Genomic DNA, 27,749 nt, shown 5'->3' on the forward strand with positions numbered 1-27,749 from the left:
TGAGGCTCACAAAAATAAAAACAAAATTAGATTTGCGTTACCATTTTGGATGTCTTAATTTTTCCTTCTTAAGATTCTTCCTAATATTGCTTAGAATTTTTAGTGCTTGTGTCCAGTCCCGCTGACTTCAGTTACAGTTCTGTTCTCTTTCTACACTTCACTATCAACACCTCATGTTATCAAGTCAGGAAGCTAGACGGCAAGTCACAAATAATGTATCTGAGAAGTACATGGTTTCAGTGACTTGCTTTGCCTCAAAACTTTGGGGAACGGTGTCTCAGAGTATAGGACTTTCTTTCGATGTGTCAAACTTTTTAAGGCATTTCTAGTTTTTCCTGATGCTGTTTTATATAGTTTCTATTTAATGAATCTGCCAGACAACATCTGTTGTTGTCATCCTTGTTCATCTTCAGAGCGGCTAAGGCCTGTGCACTGAAGAAACTACCCTTAGAATTTCCAGCCTGTTACCAAAGATGGAATGAGTTCATTCTTGTCTGACTTTTGCCATACGAAAAATAGCTGCCTAGTTTAAGCTAATTGTTACTGGGACTCCACATCCATAGTTGATTGGCAAAATATATTGGCAAAACAGCACCTCTCCTACTTGCTTTGTACTTAGAAACATGAACCATGTTTCTACAAGTTGAAAAGTAGATTGTGAGGCATGCCTGGAAGTTCCCATGCCATGCCAAATGGCCAGAGAATTATCAAAATTGTAAGAGCTGACATGAGGATTTCAGAACAGAAAGTTGCTGAAGCCGTCAACTTCTTCCTCTGTAATACATGCAGTGTTTATACTTCACATGTGTGTAATTATTTTTTGCAAAGTAAAAGACTTCTTGAAAGTTGTAGTGAAAGGTGATGTGCTAGTACTGAAATACGGGAACCAAAGAAGCTGCAGGAGCAGTGTTTATTGTTCTGTAGGATATTCATATAACAGTATAATAGTTCAAAAAGATGTGATTATTAAGAAGAAAATGTTTTTGTGTACCTAAAATGCCTTTGATTTAAGTGATTCTTGCAGAAGCATAACTGAGCTGTGGTTTTCCTGTCTGACAGAAACAGATGTTGCAGTTAGATTTAAATCTTCTTGTTTTCTTCTGTGTGAAGCTAGCTCACTTTCAGTAGCACTAGGGTGCATGTGGCACTGTAATTAATTTGATAAAAAAAGACTGGTGCGGCAGGTCCTCCTGTATGTCAAACAGGTAGAGTACTAGCAAATGTAAGATTATGTTGTTGATTTTGAGTTTAAAATATTTTAGCTAGTATATTTTAAGATAAATTACCACAAATTTAAACAAAAGTAAAAGTGCTTAATTTTTAAATTAAGATCTTGACTATAGTAAAATTAATCTTGTATCTTCCCTTTCTCCCTTGCTTTGAAATGTATTTTTCTTGTGTGTTTTTGTTTTTTTTTTCATGTAGGGTTTAGCTGAGAATAAAAGCACACTGGGACCAGAAGAAGTCCGAAAATCTGCACTGACACTGGTAATGGGTGCCCTGGATAATCCTAACCCTATTTTGAGATGTGCAGCAGGCGAAGCACTTGGCAGAATGGCTCAGGTGGTTGGAGAAGCTTCTTTCATTGCTAGAATGGCTCAATACAGTTTCGATAAGTAAGTTGGTTTTGATTCAGAAAAGGAAATTAAATTATAATTGAGTGCAGTCTCAAAGATTCTTCTACTAAATATCACATAGATCGTTATCTTCCTGCTTGATTGCTATGATCTTGTAGATTTAACAAACCTTTAGAGTCTTTTATTTTTTATTTATTTAATGTGGTTCTTTCAGGAACAATAGTTGAGTTGTTAAACTACTTGGAATATTAAATGTTACCAATGAATAGTTTTTTCATGAGTTGCTTGAAGATGTCTAAACTGCTAGAGATAAATAAACAGAGTTTACAATAAGTACGTTTCTAATATGAGTTGTTTGATAGCAGTTCTGTTTCATCAAAACTTCCTCTTTACGTATTGATTTAACTTATTTATTGGCCCACCATTTTTTTCCATATTTTGTTATTAATCTCAGGTCTTGAGGAAGATGTCCGGTAGATATAACAAGACAACACATTTCCTAATTTTTTGCTTGAATTCAAGACATCAACCTATCTGTGAATCAGAATGCACCTGACTCAGGCCTGCAGTCCATGTTTTTGGCTGGCCAGGTTGCATGCACATGGCCTCAGTCCAGCTCTCCTACCTCTGGATAATTCAGTTTTTCCCATCATTTAATCTTGTGATAAAGTACATAATTTTTACTGTCCTTCCTTAAATTTCTATTATTGGGACTATTTCCTTGGTTTCTTTTCTAGGATTCAAGTTGTTAATGGTTGCCAGGCTGTTGACACTGTAAAGTAATCTTTTTATATTTGAGATTTGCATTTATTTTGTTGTTCACTTATGGCTAAAAGCATCCTTGCCTCTCATGTAGAGACAGCCAGGAAAAAAAGAATCTTTCTTTGTTCTAAGTAGGATATCCTTCTTTTCTCTGCCTTCCCCACCCTGCCAAAAAGGTTTTAATTCAAAAGTTATGTGTGTGATACATATTCAGGAACAGAAGTATTGTGGAAAATACTCAACAAGTCACTGTTTCATGCAGTTAAGTCATTACTTAATAAAATGCCATTTAAAAAAAAAAATTTTTGGAAAAATCATGGAACTCAGCTGTAGAAGAAAACAGCTCTGTTTTAAAGTTATTCAGTTGACTTTTCAGTGGAAGACATAGCTGTGGATTTTTTCGTCATTTCTCAATATGTATTGTAATTTTCTTGGTGCCTTTTCAATGCAGAGGTGTAGTAGTGATTTTTCTGACTATTAGTCTGCTGCAAAACATTGGTAAACACTAGATGCTTTTCCTATAGTGTTTCTCTTCTAAGACTCTTCTTCATCTAAAGAGTCAAGTTTTGAGCAAGGAGAAAGAAAATAACTATTAAAATTTATTTTTTTTTACTTGCCTTATGTATGATCTGGTTTGATAACAATATAGACTAAGTACATTGTTTTTATTGTTAATGCTTCTCAAGATCTTGTAAGGTGGCTTGCAAATTTCTGTTAGTAATTTACACTGTTATGCTACTTGAAGGGTTCTTTGTAACAAACTTGGTGAATTACACAGTTTCCTTTTATTTGAACACTGATAGGTTAAAATCTGCTCGAGATGTTGTATCAAGAACGGGCCATTCTTTGGCTCTGGGCTGTCTCCATCGCTATGTTGGTGGGATAGGTTCTGGTCAGCATCTGAAAACTAGTGTCAGTATTCTCTTGGCTTTGGCACAAGATGGAACCTCTCCTGAAGTCCAGGTAAAAACCATAATTGCCACAATATGACTTCAAAATGTTCAGGTTTAAAATTAAAATTAAATTACCTGTTCAGATGTTCTTCAATAGAGTTTGTCACATGTAAGCAAAATCATATGGATGCAGCATGCACCAGTGAGCATAAAGACAGTGGAACTTCCATTTTAAACTCTTGCTGCACAAAACCCCAATTAGATACTGCAATTAAAATGTAACCTTACTGTTAGTTAGGGAGGCAGTTGCAGGTGGTCATGTTAATTCAGACTGACATGTGTCTTCTTATCAGCTGAGCCATCATAATTCACTGTGGGCACATTCAGAACTGATGAATTATAAAGCAAAATATGTTAGTTTAGATGCCTAAACTAAAGTTTTTAGTAATTGGCTAGTTGTTAACGTGATCGGTTACTGGAGTCCAGGTGATGAGCAGTAGTTTTCTTTGCCAGGTAATTTCCGTGTATGTGACGCTGTGAATGCAGCACAGTGGTACATCATCTTTGTGAGGTTATAGTATGACAAGAAAAATCTGTTGCAGTTAGAGGTCAGAAGGGGAACTAGTAGGATCCAAGTCCAAGACAAGGCCAAGGCAGGGAGGGGTTTCTATCCAGTATGGACTATAGGCATGTGGCATCTCAAAAGAGGACAACTTGGCTGATAAAAGTTGCTGATGGAGTAGAACGGGGACTAGATGTACTGCTGAAAAAGCAGTGTCTTTGGAGTTCTTGAATATGTATAAGCACTGCACAGTTCAGAACATTTCCTAAGTTCAAAATACTTGAAAACTGGGAGAAATGTGGTCTTTACTCTCCCAGGGGACATTTGAGGGATCAGTGTCTTGGTCTGTCTTTACTCTCTGTTAAGCATGCAAAATTATTTACGTTTCCTAAATACATTATTGAAATATTTTCCTTTCTTTTTTTGACAGACCTGGTCTCTCCACTCACTTGCCTTGATAGTAGATTCCAGTGGACCAATGTACCGTGGATATGTGGAGCCAACACTTTCTTTAGTTCTTACTCTGCTCCTGACTGTTCCACCATCACATACGGAAGTACATCAGTGCTTAGGGCGATGTCTTGGAGCTATAATAACTACTGTTGGGCCAGAACTACAAGGTTAGTGGGAATTTGAAGAGAAAACAAAACATTTACTTGTGTAAAGAAAATATTTTGCAATATTAAATGGAAGAAAATGCATTTTTACTTGTTGCAGTTGCAGGTAGCGGGGGGATGTGTGTGTGTTGGCAAATTCAGTTACAGTCCTGCAGCAACCTCACTTCTGATCTTACTTGCTACTGCTTGGGTCTTTACTGGCTGCAGTTTGAGATTTGTATGAAGAAGTTGCAGTCATGTGTGGTGTTCTGGCTAATGGCAAATTTGCCTGATGGGTAAAAGATTAAAAGCACCCTTGCTGCGTATTTTGCCATGTACATTTTTTATATATAGGTGGGGTAAGAAGCAAGGTATTTCCTCTCCTTTTTCAACGTGTGTTGATTTTATTTTTAATTGATGGCAAGAGCTTAAGTTTGACGTAATTGATAATGTTGTGAACTATAACTCATTTCCACTTGTTCTTGATATTCTTGGGTGACTTTACCTTACTGTAGAGAATAAGATCTTAGTTATGCTAAACAATCTGAAATTCTGTGTCTCAGATGGCAAAAACGTGGATTTGTAATTTTGTCTGTCAGGGAATTTTATGAATATTTATGAGATGGTCTTTGATGCAGTGCCAGAGAGCCAGCCACTAGTGAAATTTTGACTCCAAATAACTGTAATTAAAATTCTAGTTAATGAAAATGTCTAGATGGTTTAATTGAATGTGTCTATCTGCTTGCTGTGTGTTAACCTTTTGATTTGAAGCATCATTAACTTTTGAAATAAACATCAACTTATGTAGAATGTCTTGTGCAGGTTACATTTTTCTGTAAGTCAATATTTTTTGTAAACCTGATGCAAGGTAATTCTTAAAATACAGAATGAGAGAAATTTTTAAACTAGTGTTCTTTTGAATGCTTGTCATCTTAGAGCAATGCAGCTCATCTAATGGAGCTAACTAAAATAAACTGCATATGTGTATGCAAACTTAAGTGTTACCTACTATTTAAGTAAGTTTTTTGGTGCATGAAATGTCCATATGCATAGATTGAAAGAGATATTCAAAATTGAAATTGATATAATTTTACTGGTTTTATATCTTGTCACAAAATATTTGAATGAAGATCATTGATCCAAAATTTCATTTGGACAGAACGTTGTTTAACTGACCTAAAAAAGGGATATTGAAACCCTCCGTAGTGTTGTATAGATAGTAATTTGTGTTAGGAAATTAGTAGGTAGAAAAGATACATTTTAATCTGTCTTTGAACCATTAAAAAATCTTGTTTCTCCAACATTTAAAATCTACAGTTGTCATAGAAAAATTTTACTGTGTTAAGGATATTATATTACATCATTAGGTAACGGAGCTACAATTTCAACAATCCGTTCTTCCTGTTTGGTGGGATGTGCAATCACACAGGACCATTCAGACTCGCTTGTTCAGGCAGCTGCCATATCCTGCCTTCAGCAGCTTCACATGTTTGCACCAAGGCATGTCAACCTGTCCAGTCTGGTTCCCAGTCTTTGTGTGAGTACAAAACATATCCCTTTTGTTTCTCTAAATTTCACATAGGTGCTTATCAGAGAGCACAGGAGAAGCAGTTAGCAAGATGTCAAGGATACCCAAATGTAACAAGAGAACCACAGTTGCAAGAACACTTGAGTGCTAGGGAAGGAGGTCTGTCCTCAAGCCATTTTGTATCTTTTCAGAATGCTCCCCAAATTGAAGTAACGGAGTTTAATTATCTTTCACCCTGGACAGCACAAGAGAGCAAGCATTTGTATCTAATATGACTGAGTAAAAAGGTCCTGAAACACTGTTTCCTCCAACCGATTTTATGCATAGAGGGAAATGAGCGAGTTGGGGAAAAGTGGGAGATTTTGGCTTTATTTTACCACTGTCAGCATAGTAGTTGCTGACATTCAAATTCTTGTGCTGCTATTGTTAGTGTTTGCTCACTCCCTGAGTGTTTGGTCAGCAAATCCTGGCTTAAGTGTGGAAGAGAGCCAGATGCTGGAACCCAAAACATACCAAATACAGCTCTAAGAGGAAAGGTGGTGTGTGTGCATTTTGGTGTTGGCTTTTTTTAAAATTAGTATTACTATTTAAAAAATTAATTTTAGGGGTTTCAGCAGTCCTATACTGAGAAATTAGAAAGACTTCTGCCTAACGTCTGTTGGATGTTTTGCAAAGTTCTTTGTGTCATTCTTTATGAAACTGGTGATTCTCTGTTACCTGAAGGAGTGTGTTCCTCCTTACATCAACATTGGAACTTCATTTCTTAGTCTGCCATCCAGACTTTCTCTAGGGCATCTTCTCATTGTTACATTCTTTCCCTCACCTTGCTTCTCTCACCCCGACTCTGGAGCACTCCTGGGAATGTAGTGTGTTCCCAGAATCTGTCACTTGTCTTTTCACAAAATTTTGCATGAAAGAAGTATGGTGTACCTAAAATTAGGTAGACCTTTTTGTATGAAAACTATACAACATGACAAACAACCCCTATAACTATTTGCTTTGCAAGTACTAGTGGGTAATATTACAGACAACAAAGTTCATACAGGAATGACAGTTTTGAAAACTTTTCCCAGTGTTTTCTTTCCAATTCCTTTATGGTCCTCTGCTAAACAAAAGCTATTTTCGTTCACTTTTCTCATATTCCTGACTTCCAAGTCACACTTAGTTTGATAAATTTTCCTCTGAATTGTCTTTTGCATTTCTTTATACTGCAAATACATAGATATGTAGACAAGGTCTACCTTACCTGCCCCATTAGCAAATTCCTCATGGCTTTTTAACTCCCTTTTGAATGGAATTCATACCAGGCATCAACATTAAACCACGCAGTTCCACAGTCTAGTTTAATTTCTTCTTCCTGCATTGGCTTCATAACCACTAGTTGTTTTGTAACTTAAAACTGGGAATACTCTTTCCATTAATTAAATCCCCCAAATATATATATTTTTTTAAATTCCATTTAAACAACATCATTGTCATATTTAGAGGTTCTTTAAAGTCTGCTTGTTTTTTCAGGGCTAAAATCTTGTATATTCATATGTGTAATAAAGCTCTACTGTTAAAATGCTTTATAAACTATACAACCCTTTGATTTAGGAAAGCAATTTCCATCCACATAATAACCTAATACTGAGTAAGCAAATGTGTATTTGGTTTATTAAAAGCAAATTCCCCAGGGTAAATAAAGAATTGAAGTTTCTTAAAGAGCACTCTTCATCTCTTCCACTGTGGAAAAACATACGGTTCTCTGTGCAGCTACTTCCTCTCAGGAAAACAGGGACCATGCACAATTCTTCTGTAAGAATGTTTGCCTGGTACTTGAGGTGATGCAAAAGGAGTTAGAAACTAGTGTTAGCTAGCAAAGAAATCTGAAGCTGTCTTATTGAGGGGCACTTATAGAAACTTAGGCTATAAATTTTTTTGCCAAGTTTGAAATAAAAGTTATGGTAGCCATCATGTGCTGCAGCTGATGATGGCTTTTTGTTTAAAATAATGTATGATTTACAGGTTGAGTAGTACTGAAGAATTAGTAATGGGTTAGAAAGTATAATTAGTGTAAAATCACATGGGTGCAGTAGTTGAATATTTAAGCTCTTACCTCTAACCAGATCACAGCTGTCAGCTGTGTATATGTCAACTTTATTTTCAAATTACAAGTGCTTCTGAACTCTCAAGGTCTTGTGAAGAGCTTGCTACCCAGCACCCCAGACATGGGCATATAATTGAAAACTAGAATGCTCTTAGTCCTTATCAGCATTGATTTATTGATATGAGGGTGCAGCAGGTCACTCACCTGTAATGGTTCTGATTTTAGGTTCATTTGTGCAGCTCCCACTTGCTGCTTCGCCGGGCTGCAGTTGCATGTTTACGACAACTTGCTCAGAGGGAAGCAGCAGAAGTATGTGAATATGCCATGAGCTTAGCAAAAACTGCTGGAGACAAAGAAAACAGTGGCGTCAGTAAGTATGTCTTTCTAGGGCCTTTTTGTAACACTTTGAGTGCACATAGGTATGTGTATGTGTGATTTGCTTTCAGAGGAGGTAATAACTCCAACAAGCTCCCCCAACAACAAAACAAAAAACAAACCATCCCTTCCACTTTTCTGGCCACACCCCTACTTACCTCTTGAATTTCACTTACAGTTTAACTTTTTGTCAAGTTCAGACTTAAACTTCTCTGTGGCAATCAGTACACCAAATAGTGGATATGCAGTGAAAACGTTTTACAATTTTTCTGGTGTTCTAGGTCTTGCTCTTTTGAAAATTGACTTAGTTTGTGTGCTGTTTGATGGAGATATTTAGTAGTGTTATATTCTGTTAGCAGCACGCCTGCTAGCCTGTGAACTTTGCTGACTAGTTCAATTCTTACATGCATCACTTTATTCTGAAAATAGGAGGATTAGCAGTGTTGATCAGCACAGTCTTCATATGAACAAAAAGTTGTGAGCTTACTTGTATTAAATGACCCCAGTTAAGTCTGTCTCTGGAAAGATTCTTTAGAGTCCAGTGATATTAGTGGTTTTTACAAATATCTCATGAAGAGAGGGATATTTTTGTAATTTTTTTTAAGTAATACTAGGAGGTGTTATTTGCCTCACAGACAATAAATTCAATTAATTGTTGTATTAAAATCTTTCTGGTGTTCAGAAGAAATTCTGTAACATTTTGGTGTATTATTGCCTAAACTACACACACAAATACACAATATCCTATTATTGCCTGAACTGCACACACAAATACACAATGTCCAATTCTAGCCTCTTATTCCAAATTTAAAAACTGAGTTACATGTTTCAGAAAGGGGTTCTTGTTATCATTTGGCAGATACGAATCCTTTTGCACCAGGAGCTGGTTCTCGGCGCGATGCTCATTCCCGGCATCAGGGGGTTAATATAACAGAGACAGGCCTCGAAGGTGTCCTTTTTGGAATGCTGGATCGGGAGACTGATCGGAAGTTGTGCTCAGATATCCATGATACTCTGGGACATATGCTTTCATCGCTGGCAGTAGAAAACCTTTCTCACTGGCTAATGCTTTGTAAGGATGTCCTTTCAGCTTCCAGTGGTAAGTGTTCTATTCACATAAACGACAGTGTATCCTTAGTGTTAGCATCTTCTGGCAACGTTTATTTGGATTAAGACACAGCTTATACTGTGTCTAGAATTTTTCTTATGGTGCATTGAAACTTGCTTAGAAAAAAGAAGCTGTCAATGTTAGGTAGGATTTAAAATATTGCTTTGAAGATGAAAAAGTTAGCTGCCTTAAAGTAGGATTTCCAGTGGAAAAGCAGTATGATTATCACTGGCATTTCAGTATATTAGTGAAAACAGACATACTATTTTTAGCATTTGTACATCAGGACCATACAGATACAAGAGCGCTGTATGTGCTCTGAGCTTTCTTTTATGAGGTTTTGTGAGTTATAGATGTGATGATGGGTTACCATGGTGATGACACTTTGCTTGTTGTTCAGCTTTGCAGAGTTGTTTGCACAGATCTTGTCCTCTGAGACCTTATTCCTGTTTTTCAACTCGCAGGATGGTTGTGACGCAGATTCTGCTCGTTTTTCTTGCATTTATACTTGTTTATTGGCATCCTGTGTGTTCATCCTGAAGCTCTTTCTAAATGTTGCCATTTTTATGTTTACTGGTGAATAATGCTACCAATGATTTCTTAAGGCAGTGTAGTTGCCATCTGTCTGTCCAGTGAAGAAGACCTTGTTTGAAGTCAGCATGTCCTTTTCTTACTTCATGTGGGATCGGTTTTTAAGTTTTTAACATGGTTGTCCAATCTCTTATATATTTATTAGTAGGTGAAATAATCTGAGAGAACCATATTTAAATACGTTTCTCTCAACTGTACCTTAATAAGCCAGCAATTTGATTTTGAACTCCTTTGATCCAACTAACTCTCATATGAACAAAATCTGGTTTGCTTTTTAAGCAGAAATTTACAAATCAGCCACATAAGGCCCTGAATGACTTCTCAGAACAGTCTCGTGAATTGGCTTCATCCAAGTTTGATTTGCCACAGCCTCTTTCTGTCATTATTGAATGTCTTGGCTGTTCAGCTGCTTAAATTTAGTGTTTCTAAGAAACATGCCTTAGTTAGGGTGAGTTGCCTGTGCAATAATTTCTTCTCATTTTCCTTTAATTATTGCCAGAGTAATTTTTGTCAGTATCTTGGCATTTTGCTAATTTAGGCCTTGTAATTGAGATTTTATGTTCTCATTTCTGAATAGTAGAAGTGTATATGCATGCTTGGTGAGTTGTTTTTTGTCCCTGTTTGGATTTGATTTTTAAAAAATATGAACCCTGAAGTAATTTTATTTTTTGAAATGGAGTCTCACAGCCAGACTTCAAGAACAGAATTTTTTGAATTTTAAGTACGTTTGTGGGTGCTATGAACTGCCTGCTTGCTTGTATACCTGTCCTATGGCATGGAACTTCGTAGTTTTCTTTCAGTTTAACTTGCACTATAGCTTTTACTTGAAACAGGATTCTTTGATTCTGAACCTGGTAATCTGTCTTACTCTTTTTACTGACAATTCAATAGGTTGATTTTCAAAGCTGAGAAGTTTAGATATGGGATTCAGCTATAGTTGGTGTCTGTGGAGAATTAACATTACAGGAATTTATTTTGTGTCATTTAAGCCAAATTTAAATTTAAACCAAGTAAAGGGTAATTATAGTCCACATGAGAGGTGAAAAACCTTTCTTCTACTGATATGCCTTTCTGCTTTTTTCAAACGTAGTTGTTTGACCAGAACAATTAGCCTGTTTTGAATCTTGAGTGTAAGGAAGGGCTTGAGTATGTCCTCAGCTGTCTTCTTTGTAACAGTGGGATTTTTATTTTTTTTTAATTGTTCTCTGTTGTAGACATGAGCACTGCTGCTCCCTTGGGAGGAGGGAAGGATGAAGAATCAGAGAAGAAGGATGAGATGGATGATGATACAATGTTTACCACCTTGGGTGAAGAGGATAAATCCAAGCCTTCTGTAGCACCTCGTTGGGCAACTCGTGTGTTCGCAGCCGACTGTCTGTGCCGGGTTATCATGCTGTGTGAGAATGCGAACAAGGCACATTTTGATCTGGCACTGGCTCGTTCAGCCAGACTTAAGAACCCAAAAAGTAATTACAGAATGTGCATGCTTTGGATTTTTAATTTTAATTTTGACACCCCTTGACATCTTAAGATTATGCAACTCAGAAAATAATATAAGGAGTTATCCTTTCATTCAAATGGTTAAAAGCAAAGGAAATGACCAGAAAAAGTCAGTAAAACTGTAGCTGTATAACCGTTGTAGATACTGTACCATGAATACAAAGAAGGAGGCTTGCTGAAGGATATGAATTCTGACAGACTGATCTGCTTGGAAACAAACAAACAATCCTTAGGTTTGCAAACCTTTCCTCTAGTCTGAAACAGAAGCAGTAAACTTCTACCTAAGGGTTAAGGTGAGAACAGTTTCTGAGTTTAATGTAACGACAGCAATGAATTGGACTTCAGAGATTATGTTAGCATCTCCAGACTGAAGGAATGTTAGGAAAGAAAAAAGAGGTAAGGCCAGGTAATTATTGCTGTGGCATTGATTATGGAGCAAGGGATGTGGGAGGGCGATACAGTACGACATGGACCGAGCTGCTTTATAAAGTTCATCCTTTTGGTACCTATAAAGTGATGACTATTCATTTTAAAGCTCATGTTTTGAAGATACCTTTAAAAGTGAGAGGGTCCGGATTGAAAGGTCAGAAATGACATAGTTGTTTGGTGAATAAATGTTTTTCTAACAGATAGTGGGAGGTTTCTGTCCTTAAGTTGTTCATGTGTATTGTTTCTGGTGTGTAGTGATTATTTGCTTTCACCCGTGTAGTGCTCATGCGGACTTTGTGTGTGTGGCATGAATATCATGAGCATTCTAGAATGCACAGGATTAATGGATTTTGGTGTTTATGTTGCTGAGAGTGCCTGTTACGATACAAGTCTTAGCTTGTGTTGCTTTGGTGCGGTCTGGTTCTAGCACTGTGCTTTGTTGTTGTGAGAATCTTGTTTCTTGCTTGATTTGAGGCTGAGGTCACTGAAGACCAAGAGGGAAAGTTTATTTTGAGATGGCATTGTATTATAGAGAAAATTGTGAAGTAACTGCTGCGTGTAGGATCCTGCAGAGGATTGCATATAATAGGACTGAGAATTTACATCACTTTAAATAAATTTAGAGAACTTGATGTGTTAGGTATCATTCTAAAAAGGAAAAGACAGCAAACTTCTGCCCCCTCCCCAACTTCAACTTCCAAAAATGCTTAAATTTTAATGAGATCAGTTACAGTTTGAAAGAGTAAGTGCAGTTAGACTTTACCTCTTGGTAGTTTTTAAGTCATCTCCAGTCATTCTTTATTGACAAGCCTCTGAAAAGTTTCAGCTACAAAATAAACTTTTTTTACCTTGCATTTTGATACTATGTAGAGCTTTCATAATTTATAAGTTTTGTTGGTCACCGTGGTTATTATGTTTTTAAATAATTTATTTTTGTATTAGTTGTACAACATCTGTTAATTTCAAATTGAGAGTAAGGAAGGAAATAAAATTAATAACTAGAGAAGAATAATCCTTTCAGACGCATTACGGAGTTATATACTGTTCTTTTCTGCATATTGCCTGCCGCTTACTTAGAGCCTTGGATGTTGTTTTTGAGAGAAGAACTGGAGGCATATTCAGTTTGTAGGTGTCTAAACTTGATGAGGTTTTCCTTTATCAGCAGGGGTCACTGTAGGCATAGGACTCGCGCAGGAATTGCCTTGAAGCTTTTCTGTAGGTTTGTGGGAGATCACAAAAATTAGCAGTGCTGAATGTTCTAATCTCTTCTAAGCTTCTCACCCACGTTTGCATACTCTATTCAATGCAATTTCTGTATATCGTATATTTAATTTTGTTTCAGACTTGTGCTTAATTTTTAAGGTTGTCTTAGGAATAAAAGTCCTTGTGTCACTTTAAGGGGGGTGGGGGGGAAGAAAAATAGGTTATGTTCTTTCCTGCTTTCTTCTATACCCTTAAAGTGGACCTTTGAAAAAGAACAGGTAAAATTTGTACATGTCAATGAAGAAAATGTTTAAAGAGCTAACATTTGTAAGTTACTGAACAGCTCTTTCTGTTTTGTTCTCAGATGACTTCTTAGTACTGCATCTCTCTGACCTTATTCGAATGGCATTCATGGCTGCGACTGATCACAGCAACCAGTTACGAATGGCTGGTCTTCAGGCTCTTGAAGACATTATCAAGAAATTTGCATCAGTTCCTGACCCAGAGTTTCCAGGCCATGTGATACTGGAGCAGTATCAGGCTAATGTGAGACCTCCTTTATAAGTTTGGGAAATAGTATGTTTATGCCAATATACCAGTATTAGATTTGAGAACATTTTGTAACTTCGAAAGACCAGTGAAGAGATTTTTACATATGAAAATGTACCAAAGAGACACCTTTATTTACCTTTTCAAAATGTGTTTTTTTGTCTATTTATTGATATTTAATAGCTGATGAAAGCAAAAATTCAGTAGCTATTGATTCTTGAAATACAAATATGAAAAGTTACATTTATTTTTTGTGAGGGTGGCATTTAATTTTTATTATTAGGAATTGGAAAAATATTGCTGATTCAGTTCCAGATTGAATCTAATAAATCTGTGTTCTTGGGAATTAATGAATATACTCTGTTTAAATGAAAACTACAGAAGTGTAGGAACGAGAGCTGGGCAGTTAAATATTTATTTTGGGGTATTATTGCTTTATTTTGTTGCATAGCTTAATTCTTTTACCTCTTTTGTCTCCACTGTGTTGTCTTTGCAACTACTTCTTAAAGGCAGGTTTTCATCCATTCACTTCCTGCCTGTTTCTTCTTCCTTCTGTAGTGCTGCAACCATTACTTCTGTCTCTTTTACTTTGTTCCTTTTGTTCCAGAAAAATGCTGCCTTGTAACAGCTGCCTAGAAAGGCTTTCTTGTCAGTACTTGTCATTTTGGGAAACTTATTGCAAATCCAACCATAAACATATGATTTCTTCACATCGTTATTCCTTTGTACATCAAAAAGTCATTGGCTTCTTGAGCCTTAGCATAAATTCCATGTGTAATACTTTGATGATTAAACGGATAATCATTAACAAGAGAGGGGTGATACCATGTATTTGACAAAGATAGTTGTGGCTTAAAAAGGCAATGGCAAGCAGGAAAATAACTTACTTAGCACTTTGTTCTTTGAAGAATACTATTACAAATGTCTGCTAGACAGCAAGAGTAAGTATGGGATATAAATATAATGCCAAAATAGGCAATCCTGTCTTGCTTGTTTCATATATGTGCTTGAACCTTAACCAAGGTGAGATGCAGAATGTTGGGTCACTGTTGTTTTAGTTAGATTTTTAAATTTGTCTTTCTGTTAACAGGTTGGAGCTGCTCTGAGGCCAGCTTTTTCCCAAGATACACCATCTGATATAACTGCAAAAGCCTGCCAGGTACAGAGAAAAATGTTCAGATAGTATAAGCCAAACTGATTTTCCTTCTCTTTGAAAAAAGGATGCAGAAGAGAAGTAGTAGCAAATGGATGAAAAATTGTGTAAACCTAAGCCATAATGTTTTTGCAACATCGTTTGAATCTCCTAGTAATAGATTTTGTTTCTTAGAAGTGCAGAAGTCCATTTAGGGAGCTATATCAGAAAACCATTAGCCTTTATGAAATGTATTGCATCTTCATGTCAATTCCACTTTTGTTGCTAAAAGAAAAAGTGAAAAATCCCCTTGCTTAATGAGACAAATAGTAATGTCTTTGCATGCCTTTCAGTCTGATCAAATATTTGGATTACTGATAATTTACCTTCAAACAGAGAAATTTAATTCAGTTGAATACTCTTTTTTAGATTTTAGAAGAGCTGAATATTTTTCTTATAATCACAGTAACAACCTTTTAGTGAAAATTATATGAAAGGTTTTTGTATGTGTGTTTTTCCTTGTGAGTCATCGTGTGCTACTGTAGTTTAAATCAACATTGGCAACATAGCTGTAGTAGTATCTGGTATGTGGTTTACACAGCTAAATTACTACTGTAGTGTAAAGCCGCAGTTTAATTAGCTATGCAAACATCAGTTTTAATTTGGTAACTGTGTTATGTGAGTCTCGTTTAATAAATTTTGGTCCAGCTGGACTGTGATTTTTTTTGTTGTTGTTTTATACTCTTAATTTCCAGCAAAATTTGTAAGGATAGGTCAAGTATGGCATATTTTGGTATCTATATGTAGAAAACAATGTGCTCATCTTGCTGTGTAGAAAGTTTCTGGGCATTTAAAGCTAGATGAAGAGGCAGTTTGTGTGCAAATATGTCATATTGCTTGTAACTTATCAAAATCTTCTCCCTGTTCAACCAGTTTCAAAGTGGATGTGTGTTCTTACAGGATCAAATGGTTAGAGATCAGGTTTAAGTATTTAGCTTGGTTTTATGTCATTACTGAAACAGCTGTTGATTTGTCCAGAAGCAGTAAGGAAGTAGTCCTGCTGTAAATGAGTTACACATTTGTGACGGATTTTCAGCAGCCTTGCCCTGTGCACCTTTGGGACACTTTTTGTGTTTGTATTTACTTTAAATATGTCCATCATTCCAGATCATGCGAGGCCTGTCCTCGAAGTCTTTAAAGAGACAAAAGAAAAAAAATATTGAGATAGGACAAAAATGCCTTGAAAAAAAGAGTTTGTAAAAGCTGAACTGCTTGACTTCTGTAGGGTTTCTTGTTTCTCTTCTGGTCCTTGTAGAATCACCACCAGAATCAAAGCGAGTAACCTCTTCTGAGATAATTTGTTCATTTTCCTTTTTGTAGAAAAGCAGCTTCACCAGAATTCTGTTTCTGCATTCGGCCTGGGTGTGAATCTGTTTCAGGGGATTAATTCAAATGTATAGCACTAGACAGGAGCAGCTGATCTGTATGGTTTTTGGATTTTTAAGTACCTCTTTGGGTCCAATTAATTCAAAAGTAAAGTGGGGAGACACCAAACATCTGTGAACCATGTCTGGTATTGATTATTGTAGAATAAGGTACTGTTGGTTCCAGACCAGAGCCCACTTGTTTAAAGATTTTTATTTCATTTTTTTTTCTAGGTGTTTTTGTAATATTAAAGATCTTGAAAGCTTTTCATTAGTATGGAGCCTTAATATATAATTTGAGAGGTGTGGGTTTTAAAATGTGTGGTGTGGTGAACATGCTGGAGAGAAGGGAGGCTGTCCAGAGAGACCGTGACAGGCTGGAGGGGTGGGCCCATGCCAATCTCATGAAGTTCAGTAAGGCCCAGTGCAAGGTCCTGCACCTGGGTCAGCGCAACCCCAGGCACAATTATAGGTTGGGTAGAGAATGGATTGAAAACAGCCCTGAGGAGAAGGAGTTGGCTGTGTTGGTTGAGGAGAAGCTCAACATGAGCCAGCAACGTGTGCTTGCAGTCCAGAAAGCCAACTGTGTTCTGGGCTGCATCAAAAGAAGTGTGGCCAGCCAGTCAAGGGAGGTAATTCTCCCCCTTTTCTTGGATATTGTGAGAGTCCACCTGGAATACTGTGTCCAGTTCTGGAGCTCCCAACACAGAAAGGACACGGACCTGTAGGAGTGAGTCCAGAGGAGGGCCATAAAGATGAGAGCCCTGAAGTACCTCTTCTACAAAGACAGAGTTGGGGTTGTTCAGCTTTGAGAAGAGAAGGCTCTCGGGAGACCTTATACTGGCCTCCCAGTACGTTAAGGAGGCCTACAGGAAAGTTTGGGAGGGACTGTTTACAAGGGGATGTAGCAATAGGACAAGGGGTAATGGCTTTAAACTGGAGGAGGGGAGATTTAGGTTGGACATTAGGAGGAAATTCTTTAGTGTGAAGGTGGTGAAACACTGGAATGGATTGCCCAGGAAGCTGTTGATGCCCCGTCCCTGGAAGCATTCAAAGTCAGGTTGGACGGGGCTTTGAGGAACCTGGTATAGTGGATGGTGTCCCTGCCAGTGCCGGTGGGGGTTGGAACTAGATTATTTTTAAGGTCCCTTCCAGCCCAAACTGTTCTATTATATGCTTCACCACAAATGCAAGGACCTTTTACTTGAATGATTTAACCAGGCATGTGGGAACAGAATTAAACATTTTTTTATTGCCTATTTATGGAGGATTAAAAAACCCCTATTTTAAGTATTTTCCACGTATCTATTAAGTTCCACTGTAATATGCTTTGCTAATAGAGCTTTTGTAACCACTCACCTGAGCAATTCTGTAACCATGGGTGGAGAGAAAAACAGGAAAATCCTGTGGCTTTTTGTATTAAACAGGAATAAGCTGCTACGTTTTTTGTGGTGGTTGTTTTGGTTTTTGTTTTCTTATAGATTTTTTTAATTATTATTTATAAGGTTGTTTTTTGTACTAGCTTAGAATGATTCTAAACTTTGTTGTTTAGGTATGTAGCACTTGGATAGGAAGTGGAGTTGTAAGTGACCTGAATGATCTCCGCCGAGTTCACAACCTTCTTGTCTCTTCCCTGGATAAAGTGCAAGCAGGAAAGGGATCTTCTAGCCAGCTTTACCGAGAGAGTGCAACTACTATGGAAAAACTTGCAGTTCTGAAAGCATGGGCTGAGGTAAACACTGACCATTAAATCTTTCAAAGTTTGAAAATACTTTGCAGCATAATAGCAATCCATATTTATAGTGATGCTTGATTGTTCTTTGCCTTATTGCACTTTTCTATATTAAAGTATACACTCATATTTTATCAGATTTTGACTTTACTACCATGTTACTGCTCTTGAGCTTAAAAAAACCCCAAATAACCTTAAAATATATTCTGGCAAAATATTGCAGTTAGTTAACCAGGAGTTTTTCAAAGTGTTCATAATAAACTACAGGCTTAGTGTGGATGTTAAGGAATGGCTGGAATACCAGAAACGTTCAACTATTTGCAAAAGCCACAGCTAGCACTGCTTAGATTGCCTTGCTTCCTGAAATGTTACTTGCATGTTCTAGTGTTTTACATATAATTATTGTAATTACACAAGTGGTATTTTGGTTTCTTTTAGTTTAGGTACTTCAATATTTGTTTTTTTTTCCTTATGTTTTCTTGGAATTTACTTTTGAAATTACAAAATAAAGTATTAACATGTCAGCTGTGTAACATTACTCACTCCATAATGTAATTTACAGCTTTGATACAGAGTATCTGTATCTATTTTATTTCTTTTCTAAAAAGGCTTATTTTTATTATATTTGTCTGATATTTCTGCTTTTTTCCATATTTATGTAAGTTTAAAAAAATCTCGTAATCCTCTCATAGCATCTATCAAAGACAAACATATACATGTTCTTGTATTCACATAGCCCATTTAAAGCCAGTTTTATGTCTTTATTGATACCTAATCTGCTCCCAGAAAGTGACAGTTACTCTAAATTATGTAGTAGCTCTTAATGTAGCTCAAAGAAATATTTGCAGTAAGGATGCATTGATTTAATAAAATTAGATATTTAAACAAATGTATCTGCATAGAGCAGCAGTTACTGAAAATTTTTTAGGAAAAAAGTGTGTAGCCAGATTTTTTTAGGGAAGTGCCATTTATGCCCCTAAGTAATACATACTAGTAGAAGTAAAAGAAAAAATATCTAAATAAAATGTAATTTTATCGCGTATCTCTTCTTCCCAGTCATTATCTGGTGAGTCATCAGGCTATGGAATCTGTTACTTGCATGTGGGAAAGGCTGCAGCTTTCTTTCTTCTTAGGATCTCACAGCACGTACTTTCATATCGTTTTTTCGTCTAGGTGTACGTTGTTGCCATGAAAATTAAGAAAGAAGCAGAGACCAAACCAAAGCGTGTTTTAAAGAGTGCAGAGGAGGATGAGGATGATTTTGGTACTGTAGATGAGTTGCCACCAGACAGCTTGATAACACTTGTACAACCTGAGCTGCCTGCGCTTAGCCGTCTCTGGTTAGCTGCACTGAAAGATTATGCTCTTTTAACTTTACCAGCTGAATTTGCTACTCAGCTTCCGCCAGATGGTAAGCAGTAGAATTACTTTTTGTGTTGTGAAAAACAGAAAGAAACCCTTAGTTGAGACTTTTTAAAATTATCTTTTATTTGGCAACCATGTTTTTTTATGCAAGTGATAAATTTCTGTCTATATGTAATAGGAATGTATGTTGGAAGTTTGAGTGTGCATATTTCCTTGAATCTGGAATGAAGATATTCTTTATCTGAATTACAGAGATCATTAAAACCATGTATTTGTAGAATTATGACTACTTCTGCACCTCTCATACTTTGATATCAAATGGGAAAAGATGTTTATGTAAGAAAAAAATAGCCCTTGAAATAGAGTGGACACTGTCTTACAGTATTTTACTGAACTAAGAATGAGTGTTCCATATGAAAAATGCTGCAAGACCTGATGACTTTGCCTGCCTGCCTTGCTCTCTGCTTACTGTTCTACCACAGCCATCGCACTTTCTTATGACAGGTACTAATGTTGCTCCTGCACAAGGAGAATTAGGATACGCTGTTACTTACAAGAATAGCATCTAAATGTGTATATGATCAAATACACCCAGACTAAAGAAACTTAATAAATGTAGATCATGTGCTTTTTGTCTACTATTTGCAGAGAATTTCAGAATTTACCTTTGCTAATTTAACAGGGGGAGCATTTTACACTCCAGAAACAATTGATACAGCTAGACTGCATTACCGAAACTCCTGGGCTCCCATCCTGCATGCAGTGGCACTTTGGCTCAACAGTACAGGATTTAATGCTGCAGAGTCCACAGAAGAGACTGCTGCAGCAATGCCCAATTCTCAGAAACCTGCTGCTGCCATTATGTTAAACCAGACGCCTGGAACTCCACCTACTACTAAGTCTTTGCCAGAGATAAACAAAGATCGAATGCACTTAATTTTGGGTAAGAGTTACAAGTTTAGAGTTTAGTACCAGCATGTGATGGAATGAAATTGTATGGGAATAAGAAAAGATACTTTCTTGAACTGGGAAGCTTAAAATGGAATATGTCTGGATAGTAATGTTCCAAAACATCTCTGTCTGCTTCTCTCTATATCCCTCTGCCTTCTGTTTTTTTTTATAGCTTTGGCAGAATATTTCTTGGTGTGATTTTTGTAGACAAGTTGTATATCTATTTTTTTGAGGTAATTGAACAAAATGAATAGGAACTGTTTTGCACTGTAATATAATTCAGATGGTACAGAATGTTGTGCTTCAGAGAGAAAACCTGCAAGGTTATTAAAGTAGACACCCTCATAAAAACACAGTTTGTTAGAGACTGATATTTGACAAGTCAAATGCAGTAGCTTTTATAGTTTTTTAATCTGTGAGTAGCACACGTTGTTTCCCTTTGTTTTCTAACAGCTTTAAGAGGTGGATGTGATCACTTATTCTGAGGAATTCTCAGTTTGCTGAGATAGGCAGATGCTTGAAACCAGAATTAAGTGCCATTTGTATAATATGAATATTGCATATTTTTTGAGGTGTAACTTCATCTCAGTTCTCTTTACATTTAAAAGAGTTCAATAAAATAAAACTCAAAATTGAAGGATTCAGAAGTTCAACTTGCAGATCTTCAGAACATAGTGTGGATTCCTCTCCAGCAATCTAATTTGCTTACTGTCACTTTTTATTATTTTTCTTGCCAAATTTTGGGGAAGATGTGATGCAGAAGAGAAAATGAATACAGCACTACTATTTCTAACACATAAACTCTCTTGTCCTTTAAAGGAAGAAGAATTTAGAAAAATATGTAGCTTTCTGAAGTTGTTATGAACTTGTTGTATGTATACATAAACAAGAAAATTTGATTTTTATGGTGATGTGAATGTTCTTTTAAAATACTGCTCTTTTCAGGTGTTAGTATACAGTTTCTGTGTTCCCCACGACCTGAAGAGCCTGTTGAGCATGTTACATCTTGTTTACAAGCACTTCATACTTTATTGGATTCCCCTTGTGCCAGGATCCATATTGCAGAGGATCAGGTACTGTATAAGCATGTTGTAACAATCAGCTTTTTCTAGGTCTTGGTCTTTAATTTGTGATGATTACAAAAGCTGCAATTACTTTTCCATGAGAAAAATATTTGCTCATCATAAGCAAGTGACATAACAATTAGGAATTGTTAAGTCTTAATTAATTTTTTAATATGTATTTTGTTTTACTGTAGCTCCTTGGTGTTGAACTCTTGAGTGTGCTTCATCGTCTCCTCCTCACCTGGGATCCTCCTTCAGTCCAGCTGCTGGTTACAGGAGTAGTCCAGCAGATAGTAAGAGCAGCTCAAGATTATTTGCAGGAAAAAAGGAACACCCTAAGTAAGACTTTTGAAAACACAGCTTGCTTTGCAGAGTAAATAAGCAACAGGTTTTCATACTGGGACAGGCACTCAAATACATTATAGAGTATGGTTACACTGAGGAGAAAAGTGCTGTGTATTCCACAGATGCTCTTGAGGCAGTCATAATCTTACCTGCTGATTTCTTAACTCTTGTAAGGTGTAGTTTTTCTTCCTCTAAACATTCTACTAATTATTCTTTTCGTGTCCAGGTTTTCATTAGTTTTTCTTTAAAATGAGTGATGAAAATTATAGCTAGCACACCACTTAAGGTCTTACTAATAACTTGCTCAGTTAATATTTCTCTATTGACTCCTAGCACTTAATTTACAAAGAGTTTTTAAGTTTAATGTTTAGCCCCCAATGTAGGGTCTTGTGGTGCATCCCTGGCAAAACTGGTATTCATGAGATGAGTGCACTGCTACTGCCAGTGTGAAAAATTGCCTGCCCTGGAGATCTTGCCAGGAGGTGGAGCAGACTTGCATCTGGGTTCTTACTTCACTGACATTCAGGGTGTGTCAGCAACCAGGAGCTCTGGGAACGGGGTGTGCAAACAGGAGCAAGGCAGTTGGCATGGAAAGGCATGCCTATGCAGCCCAGAAGTGCTGCTCAAGACTGTGAGACTGCTAGAGTCAGCATATTGATGGCAGTGACAAACAGCAAGACACGATCTGCTGACTGAGGAACAATCATCTCTGGCACATGGAAGGTCTAAGGACCTGACTTGACATTCAGATGGAAGTCCCAATGTGACTGTCCTCCAGGCCCTTGTCTGTGTGGCCAGGGCTAGATGTGACATTGGTTTCACCTGTGAGATGTGAAGGAAGTGCTTGTGAAAGGTGAGCAGATTGTGTAGTAAGAGGAAAGGCAGATAGAGAGAGAATGACATGCTCATCAAAGAGATCCTGCAGGTGTAGGAGTCCAAGCCTCATGTGCCAGGGAAGGAGGGACAGCTGTAGGTTGTGCTGGCATAGAGCCCTGGAGACTGGGACTGCCACAAAGGTGGAGGCTGCAGGGTTGTGACTTAAAGCCTTTTGTTGCTTTATCTCAAAACATCTAGTTGAAGAACATTATAGGGAATCTGGCAAGAGGAGGAGCAAGCAGTCAGGGTAGGTATTTGGGCCAGATGTCCCTCTCTGGCAGCTTGGAACTGATATGACTAAGAGGAAGTGAAGAGGGATACTAATCAGGGGCGCTTTCCTTGTTTGCCACTGACTTCCTAGTGAAGGAGAGGTGGGTGAAGCCATATTAAACCAACTGGAAAAAGCCTTCCAGTCACAAGCTATGGGAGTCTCATGAGAGACTTTTCCAATCCAGATGTGCTGGAAGGGCAGTGCTGCAAGGTGCTAACAGCTTTCAGAAGTGTATGAGGCACAGGTTTTTTTCAGTGCGTGTGCTGGACAGTCCAAATAAGGGAGTGGCTCAGTGGATCTGTTCATGAATACTGAAGAAATTGTTAGAGAGGTTAGTGGTTGCTGTAGCTGTAGCAGCTATGAGATAGTGAAGTTCATGATCCTGAGGGAAAGAAAGCAAGTAGCAGAGTAAAAGCTTTGGGCTGACTTAGCAGACTTGGACTTGTGCAGGGAGCTTCCAGGGGAGATCTTACAGTAAGCTTCTCAGAAGGGCAAAGGAAAGAGAGATGGCTCATCTTTGGTGACAAAAAATAGCTCATCCAAAAGTGCAGGATGCTAAACAGACATGACAGGAGGCTGACTCTGCTGAACAGGAACTTCTGACTGAGCTCTAATGTGACAAGGAAGTATATGGATGGTGGAAGTAGGGGCAAAGTGCCCAGGAAGATGACTGAAATAATCTGCTCAGGTTTGGAGGAGTGGAATTGGGAAAGCCACAATTTGGCTGGAGCTGAGACTGGTGATGAATGTTAAGTGTGACAAGAAGAGCTTTTATAGATTTATTGGCAGCAAAAAGTTTGGTCCTGCTGCTGAATGGATTTTGTGATCTAATGACAAAACATGTTCGGGAAAAACTGACACACTGTTATCTTCTTTGCTTGGTCCTCTTGTGTCTAATGAGCAAGTTTAGGGGAGAGAATTGCTATCTACTGTAGATGAGCATCAGATTAAGGACCACTTAGGTAAAAGCTGGATGTACCCTAGGACCAGATGGGATGCATCTGAGGGAACTGACTGATGAGATGCTAAGGCTGCTACAGTCATCTTTGTGGTGCTCAAGACTCATACCAAATTCTGCAAGTGGTGGGTACACTGGAGGGTGGTGCTGCCTTTCAGGGGAATCTTGAGCTTCATGACTGAGAACCTGCTGTTCAGCAAAGACAGATGCAAAACCCTGCATTTGGGATGGAATAACCCTGTTCACTGGTGTCTGGGGGCTGACAGTGGCAGACTGGATAGCAGATTTGCTGGATAATGAGTTGAATGTGAATCTTCGGTGTGCCTGTGCAGTGCTTGTAGACTGTTACTGGGCTGCATTAGAAACGCATGACCAGTAGATCAAAGGATATGATTTTTCTTTCAACTTGAGCTTGTAAAGATGCATCAGGAGCAGTGTCTAGTTTTCTTTGCCCCTCCTCCTCATCCTGAGTAAGAGATGTTGACAAACTGAAGGAAGTCCAGTGGAGGTGTGCTGAGCTGCTTAGGGATATGAAGTATATGACACTTGAGGAGAGACTTGAGAGACCTGAACTTGTTTAGTCTGCAGAAGAGAGGGTTAATATAGGATAGAAGAGCAATCCCCCTTCTTAAAGGGGATTCAAAGAGAAGACTAGTCCAGACTCTTGTGAAAGGCACATGGTGGAAGGACAAGAGGCAATGGACACAAGTTGTAGCAATGGAAATCCAGATGGGATACAAGGAAAAAATGGGTCACCGTAGGAGTGGTGAAGCAGCAGAACAGGTGACCAGGGATATTGTGGCATCTGCATGCTTGGAGATACAAAAAACTGGACCAGTCCTGAGCAACCTGCTCTAGCTTCCAAGTTGGCCCAGTTTTCAACAGGAGATTGGACTGGGATGTTTCATGGAGGTCCCTTTCAGTTTAACATTTTTCTGAGATTCTCTGAGTCCATACACCAAAATCCTGTTCCTTTACTTTGCCTTTTTTGAGCTTTAGTGAAATTAATTCTTCTTTTATCCCTGCTTCCTCTGGTATGATATTTCAACTTGGGATGTTTCGCTTAGGCTTTTCATCAGCATGTTTTGTTAAGTTTGTTTCTACGTCATGTAATAATATCCTTGATAAGGGTATTAGTATCAGTCCAAGAGCTACTTCTGAATAGCTTCCAGTAACCTTCCAGTAACCTTTCCAGTTACTTCCAGTAACCTTTTTTTTAACAGAGCATCTCCCCGTTCAATCATCCCTTTACCATTTCTTTAAAAATCTCACATTGAATGTACTGTTTGCAACTTTGCCAGGTAAGTAAGTTTCCAGGTGGCAATCTGGCAAATAGTTAATTGATCTCTGGTTAGGTTAGGTCTGCCATGTTTTCTTTTACCTGGAAGAAGTAAAGTAAAAGTAAAATAATATTCAGTTACTGAGGAAAACTGTCATCTTAGTCTGGCACAGTATACTGTTGAGAAAAAAACCCCAACCTGTTACTTTTAGTAGTTTTCCACATAAAGGATTTTGCTGGAAGTTGAGCAATCAGCACAGCTAAAAATGCAAGCTCTGTTCAGTCATATGAATTGATCAAATTGTTTGCTGTAGGCCCAGTAAGTTGCATTTTTCAAATCAGTGAATGTGATAACAACACTAGCAATCATTTACATTCATAGGAGCTCTATAGGGGTGGTTCAGGCCAGCTCTGACTTACTGAACCTCTGTTGCTGTTCAATGGGAGAAGGAAAGACTGCAGCTGGCCAAGCTGCTATTCAGAAGAGACTTTTTGAACTGAACGCACTGAAATAATGAACTTCAGGCACAGAATCCTACAATGCGTTTCTGTTTTCTTATTTCATAATCAATTTAGGCTGAAATAAGATTTTGTCAGGGTGGAACACTTAATTAATAGCCATTAAATTAAAAAAAAAAGTCATGTCTGTTTATTTGGCAGTCATTGCTGTTAATTTTACAATCAGTTTTAAAAGAAGCAAAATAATTCCTGTGTTTGCATTTTGTGTATTACTACGTTTTTTCTAGTTCTGGATGGATTTTTAAGTATTGTTGCAATCACAATACCTCTAAAGCATTTTAAACTCCTTCAAGTCATTCTAACTAAAGCAGTTTGACATGAGCCATGTTTGTCTTACTGTGAAGCAACTTTTTCCTCTTGATTTTTAACTTTTTTAAAATAGTGTTTCATGTAGTCTTTGATGTGGAATCCTTCATAAGTGTCTCCTCAGACATATTTTTTTTTCTGTTTTCAGATGAAGACGATATTGAGGAAAAAGAAAATCCTCTTGCTTTAGGAGAGGGAGGTGAGAGTGGTGGTCTTGTGCCTGGAAAATCTCTAGTCTTTGCAGCCATGGAATTGCTCATGTTTATCCTTGTACGGCACATGCCCCATCTGAGTTCAAAAGTGTCAGATTCTCCAAGTCACATTGCTGCCAAATCTCACCTCTCTGAGGAAAGTGCTCGTCTCGTAGCTGCCACCGTCACTATACTGTCTGACCTGCCTTCTCTGTGTTCTCCAGCAGGTAAGGTAATGTAACAAAAGACATATATGAGTGGTTACTGTAGGGAAGGATAGTGAGCTTATGATCCTAAATGCAAAAAGAATATATTCTCATGAGATACTTCAAGGGTCATCTATGGAAAATTATGTTTAGGTTTAAAATAAATTAAGAATTCTGGATTTTCCAGTGAGCAACATAAAGGAAATTATTGGATTTTACGTTTGCATGTGCATTGCAAGTTTGTTGAGTAAATGAGCTGTATATCACTGGGATTTTATTGGTTTTTCCCCCTCTTCTTTTTTTAATTATTTTGAAACCTTTTGGACAATTTTAAACATATTGTAAAAGAACTCAGATGTCTCAGAGATAATTAAATTCCTGAGAAGTTCATGAAAAGTAGCAGCTGGATGAAGAGAGAATCCTACTGAGGAAAAAACAGCGCAATTCAGCTGCGATACACTTGGTTTTGTAGCCATTGGCTGTCAGTCATCCCAAATATGACTAAACTAAATGGAGCTTTCTTCTGCTCAGGGAGACTGTCACAAAGGATATGTGTAAACTAGGGTAATTGCACTGAGTGGAATTCAGGGGTAAAGGACACCATTGCATGAGAAGCTGTGCTCTTTGAGTTTTGCTTTGCAGAGAACAAATTGCATACGAGTTGTTTCATAGATCTCTGGGAAGTTTCACACACTGATGTAGATAAGATATTTTAGAGGTTGGTGCTTTGAGATGTGTGATAAATAACATACTTGAAAAAATGATGCTTGGAACACAAAATGGGCTGTCTTCCACACTGCAATTCTTTAAAAAATAGTGGATTTGAGGTGATATGGAGTCCTGCACTAGTTTAATTTGATTCCTGGTTCTTTTTGCTTTCTCTTTTTGTTGTGAGGCACATGGGCTGGGACAGTATGGAATGGGCAGAAAGAATAACAGTACAATGTTTGTGTTGACTGGAGTGAAGGCATGACTCCTAGCATTTGGGAACTGGCCGGTGGAAGTAGCTCAGAAACTACTGTTAGTCTACCGAGACTGCTAGAGTTGTTTGTTTTCTTCAGAATATGTAGCTAGCTGATAGCTGTAGGGAGGAGAGGATAGTATGGGCACAAACATTTCTGTTAATTGAGCCTTTGAATGTAAGGGAAACTGTGTACAAAGAGAATTCATCACTTTCTGTGATTCACTGTTCTTTATATTTCCTCCTCTTTCTTTAAAACATGAGCACCATACAGTCTCCATTGGACAATCCGGGCAATCTGATCTAGAGAAACTGCTGCTTTGAAAAAGGGGGTTGGACTAGATGACCTCTAGCAGTCCCTTCCAGTCTTTATTCTACTTGGTGTATTTATCTTCACAGCATTCCTA

At 37.7% G+C, this 27,749-nt stretch overlaps 1 protein-coding gene across 2 annotated transcripts in view; it reads left to right on the plus strand.

Annotated features, from left to right (window-relative positions):
- The window catches only part of HEATR5B (HEAT repeat containing 5B), a 57,801-nt gene that overhangs the window by 18,846 nt on the left and 11,206 nt on the right, over positions 1-27,749 (plus strand). For both annotated transcript variants that reach the window (XM_051614105.1, XM_051614106.1), the window contains exons 18-32: positions 1,426-1,616; positions 3,143-3,302; positions 4,225-4,414; positions 5,758-5,927; positions 8,233-8,377; positions 9,242-9,481; positions 11,296-11,547; positions 13,578-13,759; positions 14,853-14,921; positions 17,871-18,050; positions 19,224-19,461; positions 20,098-20,358; positions 21,312-21,439; positions 21,625-21,769; positions 26,133-26,402. In XM_051614105.1, coding sequence (XP_051470065.1) covers positions 1,426-1,616; positions 3,143-3,302; positions 4,225-4,414; positions 5,758-5,927; positions 8,233-8,377; positions 9,242-9,481; positions 11,296-11,547; positions 13,578-13,759; positions 14,853-14,921; positions 17,871-18,050; positions 19,224-19,461; positions 20,098-20,358; positions 21,312-21,439; positions 21,625-21,769; positions 26,133-26,402 — 2,821 coding nt within the window. The remainder of the gene's footprint in view (positions 1-1,425; positions 1,617-3,142; positions 3,303-4,224; positions 4,415-5,757; positions 5,928-8,232; positions 8,378-9,241; positions 9,482-11,295; positions 11,548-13,577; positions 13,760-14,852; positions 14,922-17,870; positions 18,051-19,223; positions 19,462-20,097; positions 20,359-21,311; positions 21,440-21,624; positions 21,770-26,132; positions 26,403-27,749) is intronic.

The sequence above is a fragment of the Apus apus genome, chromosome 3, assembly GCF_020740795.1.
Source record: "Apus apus isolate bApuApu2 chromosome 3, bApuApu2.pri.cur, whole genome shotgun sequence".
Classification (NCBI taxonomy): domain Eukaryota; kingdom Metazoa; phylum Chordata; class Aves; order Apodiformes; family Apodidae; genus Apus; species Apus apus.